The sequence below is a fragment of the Aplysia californica genome, unplaced genomic scaffold (genome assembly GCF_000002075.1).
Source record: "Aplysia californica isolate F4 #8 unplaced genomic scaffold, AplCal3.0 scaffold00672, whole genome shotgun sequence".
NCBI classification, from domain to species: Eukaryota; Metazoa; Mollusca; class Gastropoda; order Aplysiida; family Aplysiidae; genus Aplysia; species Aplysia californica.
Window position 1 is genome coordinate 233,025 of NW_004797942.1, and position 21,764 is coordinate 254,788.

The 21,764-nt window shown below is 37.2% G+C and overlaps 1 protein-coding gene across 2 annotated transcripts in view; it reads right to left on the reverse strand.

Moving 5' to 3' along the window:
* Positions 1-10,789: 10,789 nt before the first annotated feature.
* The window catches only part of LOC101852725, an 18,959-nt gene continuing 7,984 nt past the window's right edge, over positions 10,790-21,764 (reverse strand). Inside the window, exons 2-4 of one of the 2 annotated variants that reach the window (XM_005108251.3) lie at positions 20,493-20,655; positions 18,793-19,078; positions 10,790-16,233 (exon numbers count right to left, since the gene is read on the reverse strand). In XM_005108251.3, the coding sequence (XP_005108308.1) occupies positions 14,141-16,233; positions 18,793-19,078; positions 20,493-20,630 (2,517 nt within the window). In that variant the 5' untranslated portion in view covers positions 20,631-20,655 and the 3' untranslated portion in view covers positions 10,790-14,140. Of the gene's footprint in view, positions 16,234-18,792; positions 19,079-20,492; positions 20,659-21,764 lie in introns of both variants that reach the window. The other variant, XM_005108250.3, reaches the window with a different exon arrangement.

Here is a 21,764-nt window from a genome sequence, read left to right on the forward strand (position 1 = left end):
GGGTCTTGTTCACTGTTTCTTAGTTGTCATTTTTTTTTTTACTTTCCATATTATGGTAATTTCGAAGTCTTGGGGTTCTGTTTCTTTTGAACCAATACATTGGAGCAGCCCAGACTGCAATTTTTCTCAGTAGTTTTTGCAGTGTCCAACTCTTCTTTCATCTCTTGTGGTCAAGAGGTTACAGTGTTTGCCCACACATTCAATAGGTCGGTCACGGGTTCGAAACCTGACTGCAATGGAAAATTTTCTTCTCTAATTTCTAAAATGTTCTTCTTTCACCTCCTTTCCTTCTACATAATCTTATTCTGTCGTCTGCTTTTGTCTCCACTTTCTGCCCCCTCCCCCCTCCCCTTTGCCCTGACTCTTTCTGCAGCCTTTCTATGCAGGTAAGATCTCTACTGCAGGTTAGGGTGAAAAACCTTGGAGGTCCTGTGTGCAAGTTGCGCACATTAAAGATCCCTTGGTGGTCCCAAAATCAATAAGAGTAGGCTTTGGCCGCTACCTGAGCAAAATTCAAAATTCCTACGAAACTGAAATTGTGTCCAGCATGCTCAAATGACCTAATGCAGTTGCGAGTGCTGTAATATACTTGCCAAAACAAAATAATGTCTGGGATTGTTTGTTTTTTTTGTGTTTTTTTTAGTAGAGGTTTTACGGCGCTCGCAACTGCATAAGGTCATTTGAGCGCCAGGAGATTAGAGGTGTCACAAGACAGTAACAAACATAAAAAAAGAAGAAGGGGAGATAAGGACGATAGATGTTTGATAGGAAAGAAAAAGCAAACCACATCAGAGCACCCGCCAACCACCCACAAATAATGTCTACTTGGTTTGATTTGTGTAAATAGAACACCAACAACACGATAATGGACACTAATGCAAGAAAAGAGCAAGACAGAAACAAATGAGGGAAACATCAGCGGTTGTAGGGCTTATCAGTGGCAAAAGCCACCCACATGTGAAGCTCTGTGAAAAATTAAGGGGGGAACAAGAAGACAACATACAAGTCTTGAAGTAGGTGATAATGTATATTTTTATCACAGAGATTGAAACAAAAGATGGACAAGCCGGATCGAGCATGGGGGTGAGAGAGAACATGGTATGGTACAGATGCAGTCACACGAAAAGTTACAAGATGTAATAACATGACATGTTTCACACAAACAAAAGAATATGAAATACTAAAATAAAGGAGATAACATACAGATGTTACAATATGTAACAATTTGAAACTCAGAAAAAGAAAATGTAATGACACTAAACGCAACAACTTTGTTACCAGATGTAACAAACTGTGATAACATGAAATATTTACATGAACGAGATGCAAAACAGAATTAAATGTTATAGGATGCAATCCTGTGAAATGTTACAAAATGCATCGGCATGAAATGACAAAATACAATACCAACAACTTGGCATGCAATCAAATCTGGATGGTCTGGTCCACTAGGTACACATTTCATAATTTGGGTTTTTGTATAGATGCAAATAAGACATAATTCCCCTTCATATGACGCCAATATCACATTAATGTGATAATATTTAACTAAATGAAGCACGATTCAGTATTGGAATGCTCCACTGTTGTCTGAGGCAAAATACCGAGATATTTGCAATCAAAGATTTGACAAATGCCTTTATAGCAACAGGCATCTTGTAATAAAGCTAGGTTCATGAAATTTGGCACACATTAAATGTGGCAATGCCAATATACTCACCAATTGTCAAATGCCTTACATGTACATCTAATAGTTTTGTTTCTAGAATATTTTCTCAAGGGCACCAGAACATAAACAAAACAAAAACAAAAAAAGACGGAAGAAAAGCTTTAAAACATAAAGCGCTGTATATAATTACTCACGTTTATATAAATGTCAATATTTGAGTAGACATTGAAAGACATACTATTACTAAACACAAACAACAGTTTATACAACAGTTGGACCAGCGTCTGTGGGGCAACAGTGTCAGCCTCTTCATCTTCCATGCAGAGAGCAGGAAATTGAATTAAGACCTGTGGAGCAAATTTTTAAAAGAGTACCTTTGTCTCTATACTAGGATGTAGACTCTAGTCTCGTAAAAGTCCCTCTCATCCCAAATTGGCCCTGACAGGCAGGTTCGAAGTAGCCTGCCTTTAAAGAATACCTTACAGTGTTGCGAGGGGTGAAAACCAAACCAAGAAATCTAGGACAAACGTTGGGGACTTTATTTATTTGGCCCCTAAACATTTGTACGGACTGTACTGAACTGGCGTCTGTGGTGTTACGATAAGGCTCTTTCATATCATTCATGAGACTCTAGTTCTATTCCCACATGGGGATGAGCATCAATCTGTTTTTCAGCTAGGATTCCTCCATTTCAGCCCAGGTCGAAGTAACCCGTCTCTTAAACTTAAATGACCTACTTACTGTGTTGCAAGGGACGAAAAACCGAAACTAAACTGTACTAACAGCTGCGATACATGTCTTGTCACCTGAAAAACAGCTTGCAGCCAGACAAAAATGTGTAAGATACAAAATTCTCCCCATGAATATTTGAGTTTCTCTCCTTCATTTGGGCATCATTGACAAGATCATATCTGGAGGTCATTTTAGATAGCTAATGTGCATAAGAAGTTTTGAGCCAATGAGAGGATCGGAAGCTAGGGAATTACTCTTCGTCTCTACTAAGGAGGTCATCATTGAAATGTTTACAAATGCAAGCTTTCTTTCACTCTTTCATTGGCCATAAAGGGGATCCCAAGGGCTTAAAATATGTCTCAATGGAAAGAAAAGGATTTCCTCTTACCACTGCTATGCAGTTTGCTAGGTAAATTTTGAACAATATTATTTTACTGAAGCTCAAAAGTAGTACTAAATATTATAAAATATTACAGAACAGAACAAAAACATTCTCCAAAATAGCTTTAAAAACACATTTAAAAGCAAATTTTTAAAATGTATTGTTTTTCCAACAGAAAAGACATTCAAAAGTCCAATAAAGCAAAACAAAAATGTTGCTCATTTTTAGCCCCAACAAATGTGTTCGGCAATTTCTGCTCTCCAGCTGGATGTACCTAGTGTACCAAACCATCGGGATGTGTCACATATCATATCATGGTACATATCAATGATATACTTTAACCATGTATCAGGAAGAAACAGGTCAACTTTGTTTAAACTAAAACCATTACCGGGGACAATCTGAATACTTTCAATAAAAATCAGGAGTCAGCATACTGGCTCTATAAATAGTGTTAAAGTAGGCTACTATGGGCTACCTTTTTGCTTACATTCATCCATTAAATTGGGGAGCTTTTTGCCTGCTAAATAAATTTAAAGAAACCAGTTACATGTATGTTCATGGTAAGAGTATAACCACCACTAAAATGTGTGTGTGCCTAAAGAAAGCTACAAAAAGTCGGATTTTGACCATTTTGAGTTAAAAGTGGTGCATCTTATAGAACATTCAATGTTGAACACAGTCACAGTGTTTTTGAATTTTTGAGATATCTCAAGTAGTTTTTTTAGATATTGAACATTTTGTGAGGTAGGGTATAAAGACCTAATTTTGAGAAAATTAGCTTTGAAGTTTAGGACACTTACAAACTTTAAAAAACCCAATGATTCAATTGTTTCTAAAGTATTTTTTTCATGGAAAATTCATTTCCAATTTGGCACTCCGTTGACATCAATACCATGATTAAAATTCAATGGTAAAACAAAGGGGGGGGGGAGGGGGAAGAGAAAACCTTCAAGAATAGATTTTAATACCTTCTAAAACTAAAAGCAGTTTTTGTTATATTTGTGAAAAAATATCCTAGCCTCAAAATTACTCAAAATAAAATATTTAGAAGTCAACTCAATGAAAACCCTTTTAACACATTGTTAAAAAATGGTGGAACTATCATTTTTTTAAATGGAATCACATTTTGGTCAAAAAAGTGATTATTTGTCATTATCAGCCTGTAGCTCAACATTCTATGTGGTGACTTTATGTACCTTTCTTTAGGCACACACACTAATGTTTTCCTGTCATATCATCACTGTCACTCAAAAAAAACAACCCAACAATACTATGACCTCACTATGTTAGCAGGGTCAAAAGGAGCTATTCATTTTTCATGCAACATAGATGATATGACGGACAATGAGGGAATTTTGACTGTTAACACAGCAAATAGCTAAATCTTGTGTAAATATCCACATTACAAATACAGCCAAACCTGCTCTAACGGCCACCCCTCCAGGACAATCATCTGTACAAGCAAACACTTTCCCCTTATCCCCTTGCATTTCTTTTTTTTTTCCTCTATATTATCCACTGTCCAAGACATCCACCCATCTATTACAATCGCTTTTCACCTCAATAACAGGTGACAGTCTAGGACAATTTCAACAATAGTATGTACATGAAGCTACTAGTACATTCATATTTCAAATCTCTGTATGGACAAGCCAGACTTATCTGTTGACCCATGTGAATATACAAATGCAATTATAATCTCTTCTTAAAAAAACCCCACACAAATAGACAAAAAAAACCAACAAACCAAACATGTCACCCCACCATGCTTTTCCAGGAGAGAGGGAAAAACACTGAATAATATTTTTGTTCTTTCTAAGAACGAAAGCAGGTGGTTGAACTCAATTTATTTTGTCCATGTGCTTTTTGTTCCGATAAAAACAATAAGTAGGAGAAAATACAGATATACAGATTTGTATTGTGTCTCTATAATGGTTAGTGGGTAAGAACTGGGGAAATACAAATGACAAAGGTAAAAGCCATTCCATGGAACTGAAACAATCAACTTTTCCCAAAAATGTAAAATACAGATATCTTGAAACAAGCAGTCAAACAAGAGTGAAAATCAAAGCAGCTACATTGTAGACCCCGGACTCATCCACCAACATAAACTCCATTCACTGAAAATTTCTGTTTAGTATTTAGTGCGGTGTGACATTAGAAAGCAAAATCAGACATGTGGTGGCAACAAGATGGATCAGCAGCTCATTCAGCTGAAGAAACTACTGACATCTAATAAAAAAGATAGAACAAACTTTTGTGACAAGAGTATTAATATAAAGGATTGTAAATGTTTTAAGCCCCCATTGACACAATTCAGATAACTTATGAGGCAGGTAACAGAACGAAAAGAGCTGGTGTAAGTACAACTACAGTGAAAACAATTCTTTATCTACTCCATCATTCTTAGACTAGAGAACAAAGAACTGCCTTTAAAACTCATCCATAGTATATCACGCACAATGAAAAGTAAGTACATAAAACATTGATAGCAAAACAAGTACAAATCCTAGTGAGAAAAGCAAGAAACACCCACTGATTAAGTTGAGTATGCTAGTGACACATTCTTCTCATGAGACAGTTTATGTATACATCTGTCCTTGAAACACTTCTATTTCCTCACCATTCATACAGCAACCATGTCCTAACATCATAGTCTTATGAACACATACTTGTATTATGCATTTTAAAGAATCATCAATTCTTTTCCCTGTCTATACAGTCTACAGTCAGTGTATAAAACAGCCCGAAATATTTTGGGATCAGAACTCAGCTGAAAGGAACACCTTCCGGTAAATTGTGATGACTGAAAACACCCACATAAACACAACACTTCTTTTTTTTTATATCAACAGAAACAAAAAAGAAAATATATGCTGAAAGAGACTGATTGAATCCCTTCATCCAGATACACACTTACAGACCCAACAGATTATTGGAAAATTACACAATTTTGTATAGGTTTAACATTCCTTGCAACGCTGTAAGGTTAATAAAGAGGTAGGACCTTTGAATTTGACAACCACTTCCAACAGGACCGAGCCAAATGAGAAAATTGGAGCAAAATGCCTTCCCTGAGCGAGGACATCGAGCTTTGCCTTGAACCCCGAATCCGTAATCTCGATTACAAAACCGGTAGCCAAACCACTAGACTACTGACGCCACTGAAACAGGATATCAAATACAACAAAAATAGAGAAAAAAACAACAAGAGGAAAACCACAAAAATACAAACAAAACATATAAAGAAATGAGAACTACTTAATAAAATCAGACACACTACGCCTACAATAATCAGAATGCTGATTTAAAAACAGGTAATGTCAATATACCCCCCCCCCCCCCATTAAAAAAAACCCAACATGCATATGTTCCACTATCACAAAACTGTTTCTTTTCAGCAGAAAAAAGATTCTTTTCAGTAGACAAAAGAAACCCTTTTTACATAAGAATGTAATAATTTTTTAAATTTTTTTTTTGTAGAAGAAAATTGTGCTTGAAACACGGGACGAATTACACAATTTCTTTATAAATTGATGCGAACATTAACACAAAAATAACAGTCTTCAATCTGAGCAGTAAAGGATCACCAAGAAAGGGGACCTAATACCCCAATAAGGATTTCCCTGCCTTTTTCTTTAGTAGGAAGGGAATGGGGGAGGGGGTAAATTACATTGATAGAACTAAAATATACTTTAGCAAAACATTTGAACTCACTTCTCATTTACAAATCAATTAAATTAGATTCTCACTTGATGTGCCCTGTTTGTTGCGGCAAACACATTTTTTTTTTTTTCCATAAATCACAATTGTTGGCCCTGTGGGTCAACATAAAGGTTCACCATTTTTCTTACTGAGCTAAGAATAAAAAACAAACCAAGAGGGCAATGTTAAAAAAAAATACAACATCGACCACACTGGAAAGTCCCAGTTGGGGAACAGTTTTGATCATAATTTGGACGGAAAAAACTGGTTAATATGTTTAGACAGTGGATTACGACTAACATCTTCAGCCACGACTGAGTAACACAACAGTGCCATGAGCAGAACACAAATATGTGTCACGGTGTGGTGGAATCAGGAGCTTATCAGTTTTTGGGCATATGGAGTTATATTGGCATCATCTTAAGACTTGTTCATTTATCTTGCTATCAGTGAAAAAAAATGCCCATGTATCTTGAATAGAAATCAAGCCAGGTATTTGAGATTTAAAAAGGTGGGGTCGCTTGATTTCAAAAGCAGAATTAGCGAGAAAATGGCTGCCAAAGTTTGGTTATTTCCATAGCTTGAATGGTCCGGGGAAACTGAATACTTACATTTTAGTGTCTTTAATCAACGTTTGTCAGTAAAACCCGCTCAGAAATGTGTTCTTAATTGGACAACAATGGAGTTAAGTCAAAAATTTAAAAAATTGATAAAAATTGCCAAACAGGCAGAAAAACGCCAGTTTCTTCAATTTCATAATTTTGATGAGTGCCTGATTTCGCCACAATGCCTCACATATCATTATTGCAACCAGAAAGAAGCAAGAATACAAAAGCAATTATTGCAAACAGAGAGAAGAATTCGGTTATTAGCAGTACTGAGCTTGCTCCTTCAGATAATTGCAATTGGTAATTGTATGGGCTGTACACCCCTTTCAGTGTGTAAGTTTGGTTTATTCATTCCAGAGGCACGACCTTTGAATTTACGGTCCATCTCCATTAGGACGCAAAATGGGAGGACAGCCTTAAAAACTCCCTAAACAACCAAAGTTCAAGAACACCCCAATGGAGATTCGAACCAGGATTATTCACACCATTGCCCAGCATTACACCAATTGTGCTAATGGCACATCTGAGCAGACTTAAATGGCAATACAAAATAAAATCAAAGCAGGGACAAAATGGAACTTGAGCATGCAATGACACAACAAACCGAAACCACAATATCAGTAAAGAGCGACAAACCAAACAATCAACTCAACTTCACAGCGGCAATGAATCTGTTTCTTTGCCAGAATTCTTCTGACCATCCTTATTATAAACACTGATTAACACATAACCACTTGAGATCTTCCTGCATATGGCACTAATTCAAATTATGCAAGCCCATTATGGTGAACTTTAAACAGTTTTCAAAAGGATTTTCTAAGGTTTCAACCCTCAAAAAAAAAATATGTGAGGCATCACGGTGAAATCAAGCGCCCGTTAAAATGACAAAATTGGAGAAATAGTTTCGCAATTTTAATCAAATTTTTGTTTTTTTGTTCAACACTTTTATGTCCATATAAAAACACATTTCCATGTGAATCATATTGAAAAACATTAATTAAAAGCTCAAAATATATGTAATTTTCCGTTTTCAAGGACTCTTTAGCTATTGAAGTTACCAAACTTTAGTGACCATTTCCTCGCTATTTTTACCGCTGAAACTAAGTGAACGTACCTCTTTCAATAACAAATATCTTCACTTTTGTTCAAGATAAATGAGTATTTTTTTCATCAAAAGCAAGATAAATGAACAAGCTTTAAGATGATACCAATAACTCCACATGCACAAAAATTGACGAGCGCCTGATTCCATTGCGTTGTGACACATATGTGTTCATTTGAACACAAGAACAAGGTCACAGAATACGACAGCTGTCAAAGGGGCGTCAATTAGCTACTCATTTTTCTCGCGACAATGATGGTATGGTTGTTGTTAAGTTGTAGTTCATGGTAAAACAGCAACATAATGGCACTATTCCACTATGAACAGATAAGGGAAAATGTAACCAAAAAGAAGTAGAAAACCACATCAAGCATTTTAAGAACATGGCAGATCACGTAACATAATCCAAATTTCAAAATTGGCACATTCAGTAAAGTAGAGCAAAGTCTGCATCATTTAAAAAGTGAAAAGTTAATGAAAACAATTAAAGAGCTTAGCAGGCTCAGACATTTACAGGACAGGAGAGAGAAAAAGTACAAAAAGTAATTACAGTAATACTACCATTTACTGCAACAATTAAAAAAAAAAAAGGATTTCACAAAATAATATGCTTACTCTTTTGAAACCAGAAAGTAGCAAAAATATCCAGATATGTGATGAAACACTGCAGTGAGTGAACACAGTCATTGATTCTGATGTTTTTCAAAGCTTTTTGGGTCTCATATATTCTAGGATTGGTTAGTTTGTCCTTTACAAAAGATGAGATACATAAGCAGCCTTGTAGTAACAAGGAAAAACAATTTAACTAAACATGATGCCATGAATATTTCTGATATGAATGATTAATTAGATTATTACTATTAATAATAATAATAATAATAATAATAATAATAATAATAATAATAATAACAATAATAATAATAATAATAATAATAACAATAATAATAGACCCGATAGCATTCTGCAACTTCCTGAGAAGCATACAGTACCACTCGCCATTTTACAGGCAGGTGCTAAAACACTAACACTCTCTTCACAAGATCTTTCGATGTCTCTGGTCTCTATTCACACCTGGCTAAAGAGGGGAAAATGTTAGCAAAGTCTTTTTTCCAAGGACACAATGTCAGACAGAGATGAGCCACAAGTTTCCAAACCCGCAACTTCACGGTTACAAGTCTGGTAGCCTAACCAGTAGACTACAAACTCCACCGAATAGTATCACACAGTTTAGCAATTGGTGGCAAATGGCATGAAGGTAGTTATATATCAAAACGAGTTTATTGTTTGTAAGTCGAGCTAATTTTGTTGCACATGATGCATAATAAAACTGCAGGCAGACATTAAACATCAGTAAATTAGGGAAAAAAAAATCCAAACATATTTCACTTTTACAGCAAAATCTCTTCACCTGGAATAAAATGTTCTGAATCTACTACTTTAAAATAACAAATCTAGAAATGCAAATTTCCAAAATAACATAAATCTGCTCCATAACATTGTTCTTTACACGAAATCTGTGAACTCTAAGAAGAAATAGAACGTCTACAAATGACTTTAACCTCTTCCAGAGGTAGCGCAACCTCTGATCTCCGCTGAACTATTTTCCCTCTTCAGTGCAAAAGAAAATCCACTCAAAATCAACACTGGTAAAGTCAGCTGCCAAAGTTAAGACAAGAATTCACATGATAAAAATAATCACTCCTAAAGAGGATTTCTCTTGTACTTAAAAACAGTTTTAATTAATTTTATCAGCTGGAAATTCACCAATCAAAATTTAGACTTTGGTGTATGTTCATACAGCACGGGGCATCCCATTTTAAGGAACTATATATTACATAAAAAGCACAGGAAAGTAGGTAACAGACCATATGATAGACCTGATCTGGCTTTCTAGAGCAGAGAGAAAAAAAAATCAAAACAAACAAAATCCATATTCACATAGACTAATGCTGGCACTTCTGTTTAACACTTACCTGATAGGGGGATGAAAGAACTAGTGCAATCACTAGCCTGCTGTGAGTATTTTTTTTTTCTTTACAAGTCTCAAATACAAATCACAAGTTAAACCAGTATACAAATCTGACCATTAACAATAGTAGGGTATGAATATGGCTGTACCCAAAGCAAAACCATTGCAAAAAGGACAAAAATTATTAGCACTGAAATGCTGAATGTCAAAGTATGCAACACAGAATTCACAGTGAGCAAGCCAAAAAACCTGACTGACGTCACTGATATTTTTAAAACTATGGAAAGCGGAAAGACTTCAAAAAAAAGAATACGGAAAGTCCACACGCAAGGATATTGCTCAGGGGGGAACAGAATCAATCAATTATTGTAACAGTATGTGGGAAACAAACTTTGGCTTTAGAAGTAAAATTAGCAAGAAAATGGTTCCCATAATTGAGTTATTTCCTTAGCTTGAGAGTCCGTGGAAACTAAAAATTTACATCTTTTATGCCTTTCATCAACGTTTTTCTGTAAAATCCACACAGAACTGAGTTCCTTAAAGAGAATGAAAGGTGTTGAGCCAAAAAAAAATAAAATTCAATAAAAATTCCCAAACCTGAGTTTCTTAACTTTCATTATTTTCACGAGTGCCTGATTTCATCCCGCTGCCTCACATATAGATTAAACTAAACATCATACACAGCACTAGGGCTGTTGTAGGAAAAAAGAGTGACTCCACTTGACCCTACTTGGTTGAACAAAAACAAACAATACACACTGGAGGTTTTAACTGATACTTGGTTGTTGTTGTTTTTGTAACAGAGACGATAAATACTCACACTCATATGACTTTATGCAGTGTTGAGAACACCATGAAACTTTTACTAAACTAAATGATAAATAAGTCCATGTGAATTTTACACAGCATAATTGACACTATGACACCACAATTTTACTCTCTAACAGGCTTTGAATTTAATCATAAAATGTGAACATCTTCTGCTCAAACCCTTCCATCCGTAGCAACAAAACAAAGCTTGTTACATACATCACACCAATGAAAATGGTAAGAATGGATTACGAAAAAAAATATACATAAAATAGATATCAAAAGCATCAAATTTACACTGTAGAAATTCTTCGCTGGGAGATATGGAACTACATAATTTGACGGAAACAGGCAAATACATAACAGCATCCAGAAAGAGCATTTTCAGCCACAACACCAAAACTATCTCCAAAGCATAATGTACACATCTAAAGATTTCATTAAAGAAAACCATCTTTCATAAATGACTTTATAAAAAGAAAGTAAATACTGTTCATTCAGGCAATGTTTACATTAATTACTTCCAGACAACTGATCATAAATCTCGCTCCAGGCAAACTGTTGGAAAATTTCAGCATTTGAAAAGTCGTTGAGGCTTGGTCTTTATAAAGCTTTCTGTGTACATGCTGATGATGAAATATAACACGAACAGTTAGACATATAAACACAAAGCTGTTTTAATGTTGAGCAAAGAAAGACAAGCATTATTTCATTAATGAAAGACATACCACATATTGGACACAACATCACAACAAGAACAGGTTTGCACAAAAGCTATGAAAAATGCATATCTGTCAGTAAGGATAAATCTAAGACTCTGGCATGGACTTCTTACAAAGATGAAAGCTTTAGGCATTTTTAGGATAAAAAGTGTATCAGCACAACCAGGGAACTTTGGATTTGTTCATAGGCAAAACTCTCATCCAGAAATATACTTCAGATTATTTCATAAAAAATGTTTATCATCGTAATTTCTTCATAAACTATTCTATGACGTTAAATTACTAGATTTCAAATAAGTCCCATTCAAAGAAACTCCAAAAGTAAAGTGACCTCAAATGATCTTAAGTGAAACTTGGGACTTAACATGTCATTACATGTACTTTTTTCCCTCAAATATAAAGCTTCCCTTTTACAAAGCGTCAAAACCTGACCTGTTATATTTATTTGGAAAACAACAACATAAGGGGAACAAGATGTTGCACAGGCATCTAAAACACTCTTCAGTCTATAAATAGCAATGCTTGGCCAAAAAATAGCAAATACACATGTACTTTGATTTGCAATTTGTAAAAACATAATATGAACATGGATGGTTTTCTTCTTTTACAAAAGATATATTCCACCGGTCTTGTGATATTTATCACTACAATCAGCCCATGACTATGGGTGACATAAAACTATTCCGGGCATCTCTCATAAGAAAACCAAAGTTGAAAACCATCAAAGTCACATTTTCAAGTTCACATATATATGACTGTTTTTTCATTGTACTCTTTTTCAAAAAGGGTCTCTTTGTTTATGGAGCTCTTTGTTTACTATGACAGTTTTTGAAGACAATGTTTTTCACTGTGGCCTTCATATACACCACCCCTGCTCATCAAATTTGGACTCACAAATTTACAGGTAACATAACAACAATTCAAACACCTCTGAAAACATTGGTCCACTGAAACAGTTGTGAAACCTGGTATGTTCTTGATCCAGTCTTCATGAGACTGTTAGTATTGCAGTCAAGAGTTATCTGTACACAGTATTTTCCTTCCATTATCCTCTACTTTTTAGGGGGTTTTTTGGTGATTTTTTTTGGCAAGCACTTCTAAGACTTTTTCCACGAAAAAGAATCTCTTCAGATGTTCAAAACATACATTTTTGCCATGTTTCATCTTTCAAGCATGCTTCTACGCTCAATTATTTTCTTACTATTGACTGATCAATTAAATCTCAGGCTCCAATAAAGGGGTTTTCCAATATTCAGTACATTTTGCAATAAAAGAGAAAAAATTGCAACACATAAAAAAAGAAAGACTAAAGTATGACGTACAGAATTTCCAAAAAAATAACAAAACATCAAGTCATCTCTCTATCCCCATAAAGTAAAAAAAAAAATCAAAGAAAATTTATTACTGAGGCAAAAAGGGAAGTACTAAAAAAAGAATCTAAGAATAGAAAGAAGAAAAAAAATCTCAAACCAACGTATCAACCCCCCCCCAAGCTGAAAAGTATGAGAAGGTGATGATAACAGTCTCTTTTTTGTTTTGATACACCTTTCTGTCATATCATAAGGGAAGACTAGCAGAATATGAAATTATACTCAAACTACCAGAAAACAGGAGAGCATTCAGACAATTAATCAAGTCTCTGAAGGCTGGAAAAAAGAAAAGATCAAAGCCATCTACATAATAATAATACTTTCTTTGAAGTCCTATTCATGAGAAAGTCTCACAACATTGCCAATTAGGCACAGAGAGAGAAAATGTCTTTATGAACATGAACAAGAGCAGTGAATCGTCAGCGAATTTGTTCAGATGACTTGCAACAGTTTTCTGCATTCAAAATAGACCGACAAAAGGAAACAAAAAAAAAATTGCTGCAATAAAAATAAAATTGCGCCGTTTACAAAGCAATAACCAGGGTAGTTAATCACCACATCTGACGCATGTGGAGTAGTAGGATCGTGGGACTTTCTGGATTGAAAGAGAACAAATTCATTGATAACAACATGCTTTGTGACAAATCATTTTACAGCATTAAAGATAAAAATTCCCGCTCCTGATCTTAAGGTATAAAAGAACATGTTTGAGTATTGGGGATAATTTTCTCAGCATTTTGTATTTCATGATCTAGGGTGAAAGTGGGTGGTTGGAGGATGCCACTGGTAGGTCTTACATCTTTCTTTTCCTCTGTTGTTTGTCAGTCTCACTTTTTTCCCTCCATAAAATATAATGAGAGCAATATATATAATTTAAATTTTTTATGTATACCTGCATGTGTTTTAACGGTCTTGTACAGCCAAGGAAAATTTCCCTCTGGGATAATAAAGTACTATCTTATCTTGTAAAATGATCATTATTGCGACAATGTGCTTCTCTGTACTCAAAAAAAAAAAAAAATCAGTTTCAGGGAAACAAGCACAAAACTCCCAGCACAGGCTTCATCATTAATCACTAAGCTCCACAAGCTTGGTGAACTCAGTCACTTCGTGTCCAGCTCCATTCTGCTTCACTTGGTTCTCCGAACCCACTTCATTCTCTGCAGGGCGTCTCAACCGGAGTGAGGACATCGGTGTCTCCATCAGGTCCATATCTATGGCATCAGCCACGTCTTCTGAGTTCTCCAACCGCATGAAGCCAGAGTGCGAGCGCCGGGGGTTCGCCTTTGTTTTCTGACATGCAATCACTTGCAAGGCCAGGAACAACATCGACAGCAGAACAGACAAGGTCAAGGTCATGTACATGAGTGCCATCTGGTCAACCCTGTCGTAGAGGATCCCCGTAAGCCAGGGGACGATCATCTCACCAAACGCAGAGCCCGCAACGAAAACAGCCGTGGCTTTGCCTGTCAGAGGGTAGTAGGAGTCAGCCCATGAGATGATGGTCGGGAAAATGGATGACATTCCCAGGCCCAGGACCATCGTGCCCACCCAGAGCAGGATCGGAGTGGCGAAGATGCCAAAACTGAGAATAAGGCTGCCCAGGACTGTGAGGATCATGTTCATCACCATCATGCATGGGGCTTTGAAGTAGTGTGCCAGGAGGATGGAGATGCCGCGACCCGCCGCAATCGATCCCCAGAACATCGCGTCTAGCATAACAGCATCTGCGTTTGTCCACATAGCTTTCGGGTAGGCATGTGCGAATTTGGTGATGAGCCCCCCAAACGTCACTTCCATGCCCACGTAGACAAAGAAGAAGCAAAATAAAAGTATGAGGATCGAGGCAACAAAGCATTTCGAGTCCGGCGGACGGGTGAGGTCCTCATGAGATGTAGAGTATAGAGGGGTTGTGTTGTACTTATCCTTACAGTACAAGAACAAGAAGAATCCAGCGTTGACCAACAAAAGGAGCCCAATAATCAGGTAAGCAAATTGTATTTTAGACATGTTTCTGACAGTGTCAAGCATTGCATGAAATAAATCTGAAGCGATATCTGACCCAAAATTATCAGTCATGTTATTTGAGGTTGTATTAAGCCCCAAGTCAACTGTTTCAGGTGGTTTGCGGGTGTCATCATCTCCTAGTGAGGACCGGGATGTGTCGGAGGATGTTGTTGGAGTACTGGTGCTGGTGGTACTTGTGCTGGTGGTGGGTGAAGTGGAGGTGCTTGGAGGTGTACTAGTTGACATTGTAGATGTGGTTGTTGTCGTCGTTGTTGGTGCTGCTGTTGTTGTCGTTGTTGTTGTTGGTACAGCTGTTGTTGTCGTTGTTGTTGATGCTGCAGTTGTATTGGTGGTGGTGGTGGTAGTAGCTGATGCTGATAGCTGGGTGGGGGTGCCTGCTGAAATATCATCATCCAATGAGAGGTTTTCTTCTGTCTCTCCCTGATTACCACGACTGTCCTTATTGGACTCTTTATCTTCGCTATCCTCACCCTCTACATCACCAACTGCAGTGTTATTCACAGAGCTGCTTGCCTCATTAGTCAAGTTACTTGATGTAATATTCTCACTAGGCTCTTCTAAGACAGGAGGGGTCACGGTTACAGGGTCCTTTGGGGGTGTCACGACAATGGGATTGTCTTTGAGTTCTTGCAACTGTGGATTCTCCTTTGCCCCATCCGCACTTTCCTTTTTGAGATGTTCTCCATTAATCACAGACGGCTTTTTCGGCAGAGGGGACGTAGAAGGGCTTGCCGCAGTAGAACTCAACTTTATTTCATTAAAGTCATCAACGAGAGAGCTTGATGTAACATTAGGCACCGACGAATTTGATTCAGCATCCCTTTTCTCTAAATGCACTGTGGGAGAGTTCAGAAACTTTTCCACTAAAAGCCCCGGTACAGCATTTCTTTCGAGCTGATGAACATCTCGGATGTCCCTCCCTAGATCTGGCCCTACCAAGGCTGTCAGTTGGGTGTTGATAGGGTGGCGAGTGCCACTGACCGACTCATTAGAGTAGGTCAACAGCTGGTCATTGAGGAAGGGTCGGGCCAGAAGAGGAGCCAAAAAAGCGCCTAAACCGAAGGCAAAATGCAATATTTGCATGTAGGTCGGACTTCTTTTGCCCCAAATCTTGATGCAAAAAACATTGCCACCTATAAGAAAAAAACAAAATAACAAAAATTTACTGAGAGAAAAATCATGGCGGCATGTCAAAATTTCAACAACAAAAAATTGATAATAATTAAAAATGTAAAGTTTGGCAAGGCCCTTCAATTGGTCCTAGTCTCATTCCTCATCTTAAAACAGTAATGTTTTAGATAAAATAAGCATTTTGTAGTAACATAATGCCCAGTCTGAAATAAAACATATTTTCTCTTCTCCCCATTGCCTCGCATTTTGACAAAAGGCAATGATAAATGACAGCAGCAATATATATAAACTTCGTATAAATTACAAGCCGCTTATCCCCAGGCTACAACCACTAAAAAAGTATGAAATACTAATGTTTCAACAAAAATATTTATTATTTAGTAAAATTAACATGTTAGTCATATAGACTATACCCTATGCCATTAAAATTCAGTTCCATTCCCTGAAGCTCTTAATCGTGGAAAAACAGTATAGGAATTCAACATTGACAGGGTGGGCAATTTCAACCTCCGTTTAATCCCTGTAGCCTAATGTTTAGAAAATCTAAACCCAAATTTGAGTGTAAAAAGTTCCTTAACCCTATCCGTACGGCCTGAGGTCATTTTGTACCCGCAGGGTTGTATTCTTCACATTTTAGAATACTTCTAGAGAAAAGATCTCTTTGAAACTTTCAGCATTTCTAAAAAAAATCATTTTGACAGACTGCCATGCAAAGCGCACGGATCAGATTAACAAGTAGATTTCCTCTTTGGAAAGTGGTGGCACAGAGCTCCCCACGTTGTATGGATACGATAGTAAAACACAACATACAGATAGGGTTAAATCAATAGCAGAAAGGTATTAGAAAAACAAAACTAACCCCTAAAGTAACAGATTAGGTCTGTAGATATCACACTGGGCTGTAGTGTGGGTTTCTGCAATTAGATTCCCCAATAAGAAGCCTTACTGTACAGTTAAGAGATCACAGCAGTTTTTACACCTTCTACCCTGGAGGAGAAAACCTAAATTAGAGATCCCAGCATTCACATACCCACACATGTTTCAATGTTCAATTTTTTTTTTTTAAATCCTGAAGGACCAAATAACTGTTACAGAGAGTAAAAGATCTATTTTCCAAAAATACTATTTTCTCTTAAAGTTATACTTCACTATAACATGTCTATATGTGGTTTTTAGTGGTACGATCGAGTCACAAATGCTCAACGGTGGAAAATTACAAGCCAAAGGCCAGTAAAAGTAGACAAACAGGTGAAGAAATGGAAAAGGATTGGGCACACCCTGAGGAGACCCCCGACAAGCATCATCAGACAGGCTTTGATGTGGAATCCACAAGGAAAACGTAAAAAAGGAAGATCAAAGATGACATGGAGGCAGTACATGCGAAAATGGAAAAGGCAGGGACATCATGGAAACAGCTAGAAATGGATGCACAGGACAGGCTTCGCTGTAGAAATGTTGTTGATGGCCTATGCTCCACTGGGAGTAAAAAAGGGCAAGAGAGAGAGAGATGTGGTTTCTGAAAGCAAGCGTTTTAAACGCTCATCAACACAATTTATAAACCATTTCTATAGGTAAGGGTGGAGGTACCTCAATGCTGTAACCAAGAGTGTACTTTACCATTTTACTTACCTACTTAAGGGAAGACAGGCATGCTTTTTTCAAAATCTGTTATGCACAGACTTAGCAATCATTTAAGGGCATTTTATATGACTTTGGGGGTCTTGTACGTTATTCAGGTAGTCAAATGGACTCTATTTCTGCGCTTCAGGCAAATTTTTACACTTTAGGGTGTCACAACCCCCTATAAGGCGTTATTTTAGAGCAGGCGTAATTTTCTTATTTATAAAGCTACAGAGTCAATAATTTCACAGAGTTAACTCAGGATAGGTAGTTGCAACCTGTTAGACGATTTTTTAAATATCATTTATAAAGAGCGAGATATCCTGGATTTTAACGCATGACTTGCTAAAACACAGGAATTTTCCTTAAAATCGCACCCTCTGAGGCATATAGAACGTAGTAATATGAAAAATATTCCATAAATCAAAAAAAGCCTCTAACACACTGCAACTACGCCAATTGCCCAGACTGAGGCCAAATTTCAAGGGAATCCTATAAACAGCCTCCGAAATCTCACTGCACTAAAACCCCATATCCCAAAAAATATCGCGTTTTAGAGAAAACGCAAAAAAACGTCACGCGAAAAAAAAATGCGTTCGCTTTGTTATTACTTTTTTACAACCCGCGCCTTCCCTTAATGTTCCCCTCAATTTATGCAGTGGTGAAAACTAGTAGTGGATAAAAGATAGCTCAGGAGCACAAGTCCTATTTAAGGCTCAGTGGGCCAGGGCGGAAAAAGTTCAAGTCACACCCTTAAAAAAAAAAATTCTAGTTATCTATGGGCATGAATTTAGTGAAATGTGACTGAAAAATAAACATTTTCGCTTCTAGAATGCATCAGAACAATTATTTGTACCACTGAGGATTTAAAAGAAAAATGATAAAGGTAAAATAGGTATCAGATGATATCATATGTGACAGGAACTCTACTCATCACTGACCGCTGTCCAGCACTCCGATAGCCACTCCATGAACAGCAATCATCAGGGAGAGGATTAGCAGAGCACTGCACCATGGCACAACAGTGGTGGCCACCGCCGTGGCGGACAACGTGAAGAAGAGCAGAACCTGTTGGTCAAACAGGTCAAAGAGCACGCCCCCAACCACGGAGCCGATGAGGTAGCCAAAAGCCCGTGCGGTGAAGATAAATGCTACCTGGGACACACGTTTCTTCACATGGGCCCCAAGGTCCTGTATGGTGCTGCCGGGGATAGCAATGCATATGCCCTGTCGAGGAATCAAAGGGAGTAAAATTTGTTTGGGTGAAGTAAAGAGAAGCCCATTGCTCCAAATACAGTCACTTAGCACAGGCAAAATGTAACACAAGCAGATAGTGGGGATGGGTAGGGTCAAAAGGAATATCAATAACTCAGGAATGCAACAATTTGTAAGCTTCAAAATAAAATTAGAACCCCTCAGTAATAAGTAATGCCAAAGAGCCTTTCAGTGCTTCCACCAGCTGAAGCTGAAAAGTAAGGAAAATTCAGCAGGGTCCAGGGACAGCGTTCGGGTGGGGGTTCAGGGTGCTTTTAGAAAGTTGAAAATGGCATTTGGGAGCCTTTTTGAAGGCCCATACATTTTTATTTTTTTTACCAACATTTTGTCTCGTTTGATTTCTTCGCCAACATATCTTTCCATTGCAGGCAAAGTTTAAAAGCAGGTTCCCGTTTCATTGCTACTATAATTCAATTAATTTGTGGTCGCACCATTGATAGCAGGCAAACCTGGGAATAGTGAATAGATGTACCTTCAAAATACAGTTGCGCAGTGCATACCCAATTTTTTTCCCAATTTTCACGTCTGAGTGTCGCCTGTCACAACCTCGGAACACCACTTTGAATAATTTTTTATTTTACCTACGGCTGGATCGGGCCGATCGCCTGAAACTGAAAACAAACATGTTTGTTTTTGAGGCGACCGAGTCGGGCGATCAGCGCGATCGTTCGATCCCATCCGTAGTGGGCACCCACATACAAGCATATATTTCTTTCATCGCGGCCCTTATTGCGTTCACGGGCAGTAGAATCTTCGCATTGATAATTTCTCTAGATCTAGACAAATTTGAAAAAAAAAGTTCCTTTCTGACAGTAATTTTCTGTCTAAGATCACAAGTCAATTTACTTGATCAACACGCAGGTTTTTCAGCCACGGCAACAATCCGAAGATAGCAGAAGGAATGAGTGAATAATAGAAAGGAGGAAATCAGCAAAAAAGGTACGCCAGATTTTGATCCATCGGCAGGAAAAAATGTACTGCCGACAAACCTGCAATGAATGCATGGGACATAGCGGAATAATGGCCGATTGCAGGAAATGCGCAATCTGGCAGGTTTCTATTATAATTTTAACTTGTTGCCGAGAGAATTACAGTAAATATCCGTAACTTATACAAGACAATACGAAGGCGAGTACGGAATTTCGGCAGTCCTGCGCTGTCGCAGTTTTTTTAAAGGAGGGAGTTGATAATGATGGAGGAACAAGTACGGAACTGGCAGAAAGAACAATTTTCGTAAAAATACAGAAGAGTGGAAGCACTAGCCTTTCTAAGTAATTACTTAAGCTAAAAATTGTATTAAAAACAAAAGATTGTGTCATGGGTTTTCCTGAATTGGCACATACATCACAGAGAAAATACAACTTACCAGAGAAAAAAACGCCATGGACAGTGCTGCAGTCTTCAGAATTTTCCTCTTAAATTGTTTATTCTCTGCTGTAGATTCCTCTTTGTTACCCAGAAGACCCTCTTGATCAAAGAGAGTCTCCTCCTCCTCTTCCATCATCTTGCAGCTGTAGCCCTTCTCCCAGCTTCTGGTACAAAAAAAAAAGACATAAAAGCATAAACATAACATTACCTGTATCATGTATATATATATATATACAGAGAGAGAGAGAGAGAGAGAGAGAGAGAGAGAGAGAGAGAGAGAGAGAGGCATAACAAAGGTATTATGGTGGTGTAAATCAGTAAAGGGTGTGCCATTCTAAAACCTAATTGTTCCTGAACTTCAGAGCATCTGGAGCAAAAACAGAGAACTTAAGACCAATATTTAACAAAAAAGTCAGCCCACACTCAATCCAGAATGCCCCCCAGACGGAATTCAAAATTGATTCCAACCAAACTGGAAAAGCTTAATGAGCGCGGTAAAACACATGCTACTCAAAAATGAAATTCAGTGTTCAAAGTAACGAGGTATGTGGTAATCAGCATGAATAGAAAAAAAAACCTACCATGCAACCAGTATGTCATCTGTGACAAGCATGACAAGAGAGAGAATATCAAATTTCCCACACAAGAATGAATTGAATGGTAATGTCTGTCATTAAAATCAGAAAAGCATAACATTTGTTGGGTAAAAATGTTTGCAACATATTTATGCCAACCTTTCAAGAATGATTCATAACAAATTGAGGTTTTTGAAATGAAGAAAAAGGAAACACAAAGGTTTCACACTAAAAACAAATACAGGACACCAACCAAACTAAATTTAAAGTTATAGACAGTCCACTATAATACATCATAATAAATCAAGCGTGCAAAATATGCCATTCTCATTCATAGATGTTAAGTTGTCATTGTAAAAAAATTCATGAACATATATAGCAACCTATCTCGGCAAATATTGACTGCTAACAGTATGCAGAGCAAGTATAACACAGTAAACATGTATTAACGACATTATCTGGTAATATTGAGAAGTTTAGAGAGATAAACTCATAGAATACCAAGTAAAGGTCACCTATACGCATCGTAGAGGTCAATTAAAAAGAGACATTATTTGAAGCCATCTGTCACCACCAGTATTATTCTCATTTCCTCATTCATCTCTTTTTGCACAAATTCAATCCTGAATGAGTGACCCACATGTGTTATACACTGCCTATGAATAAAACAGAACTAAAAAAACATACATATATAT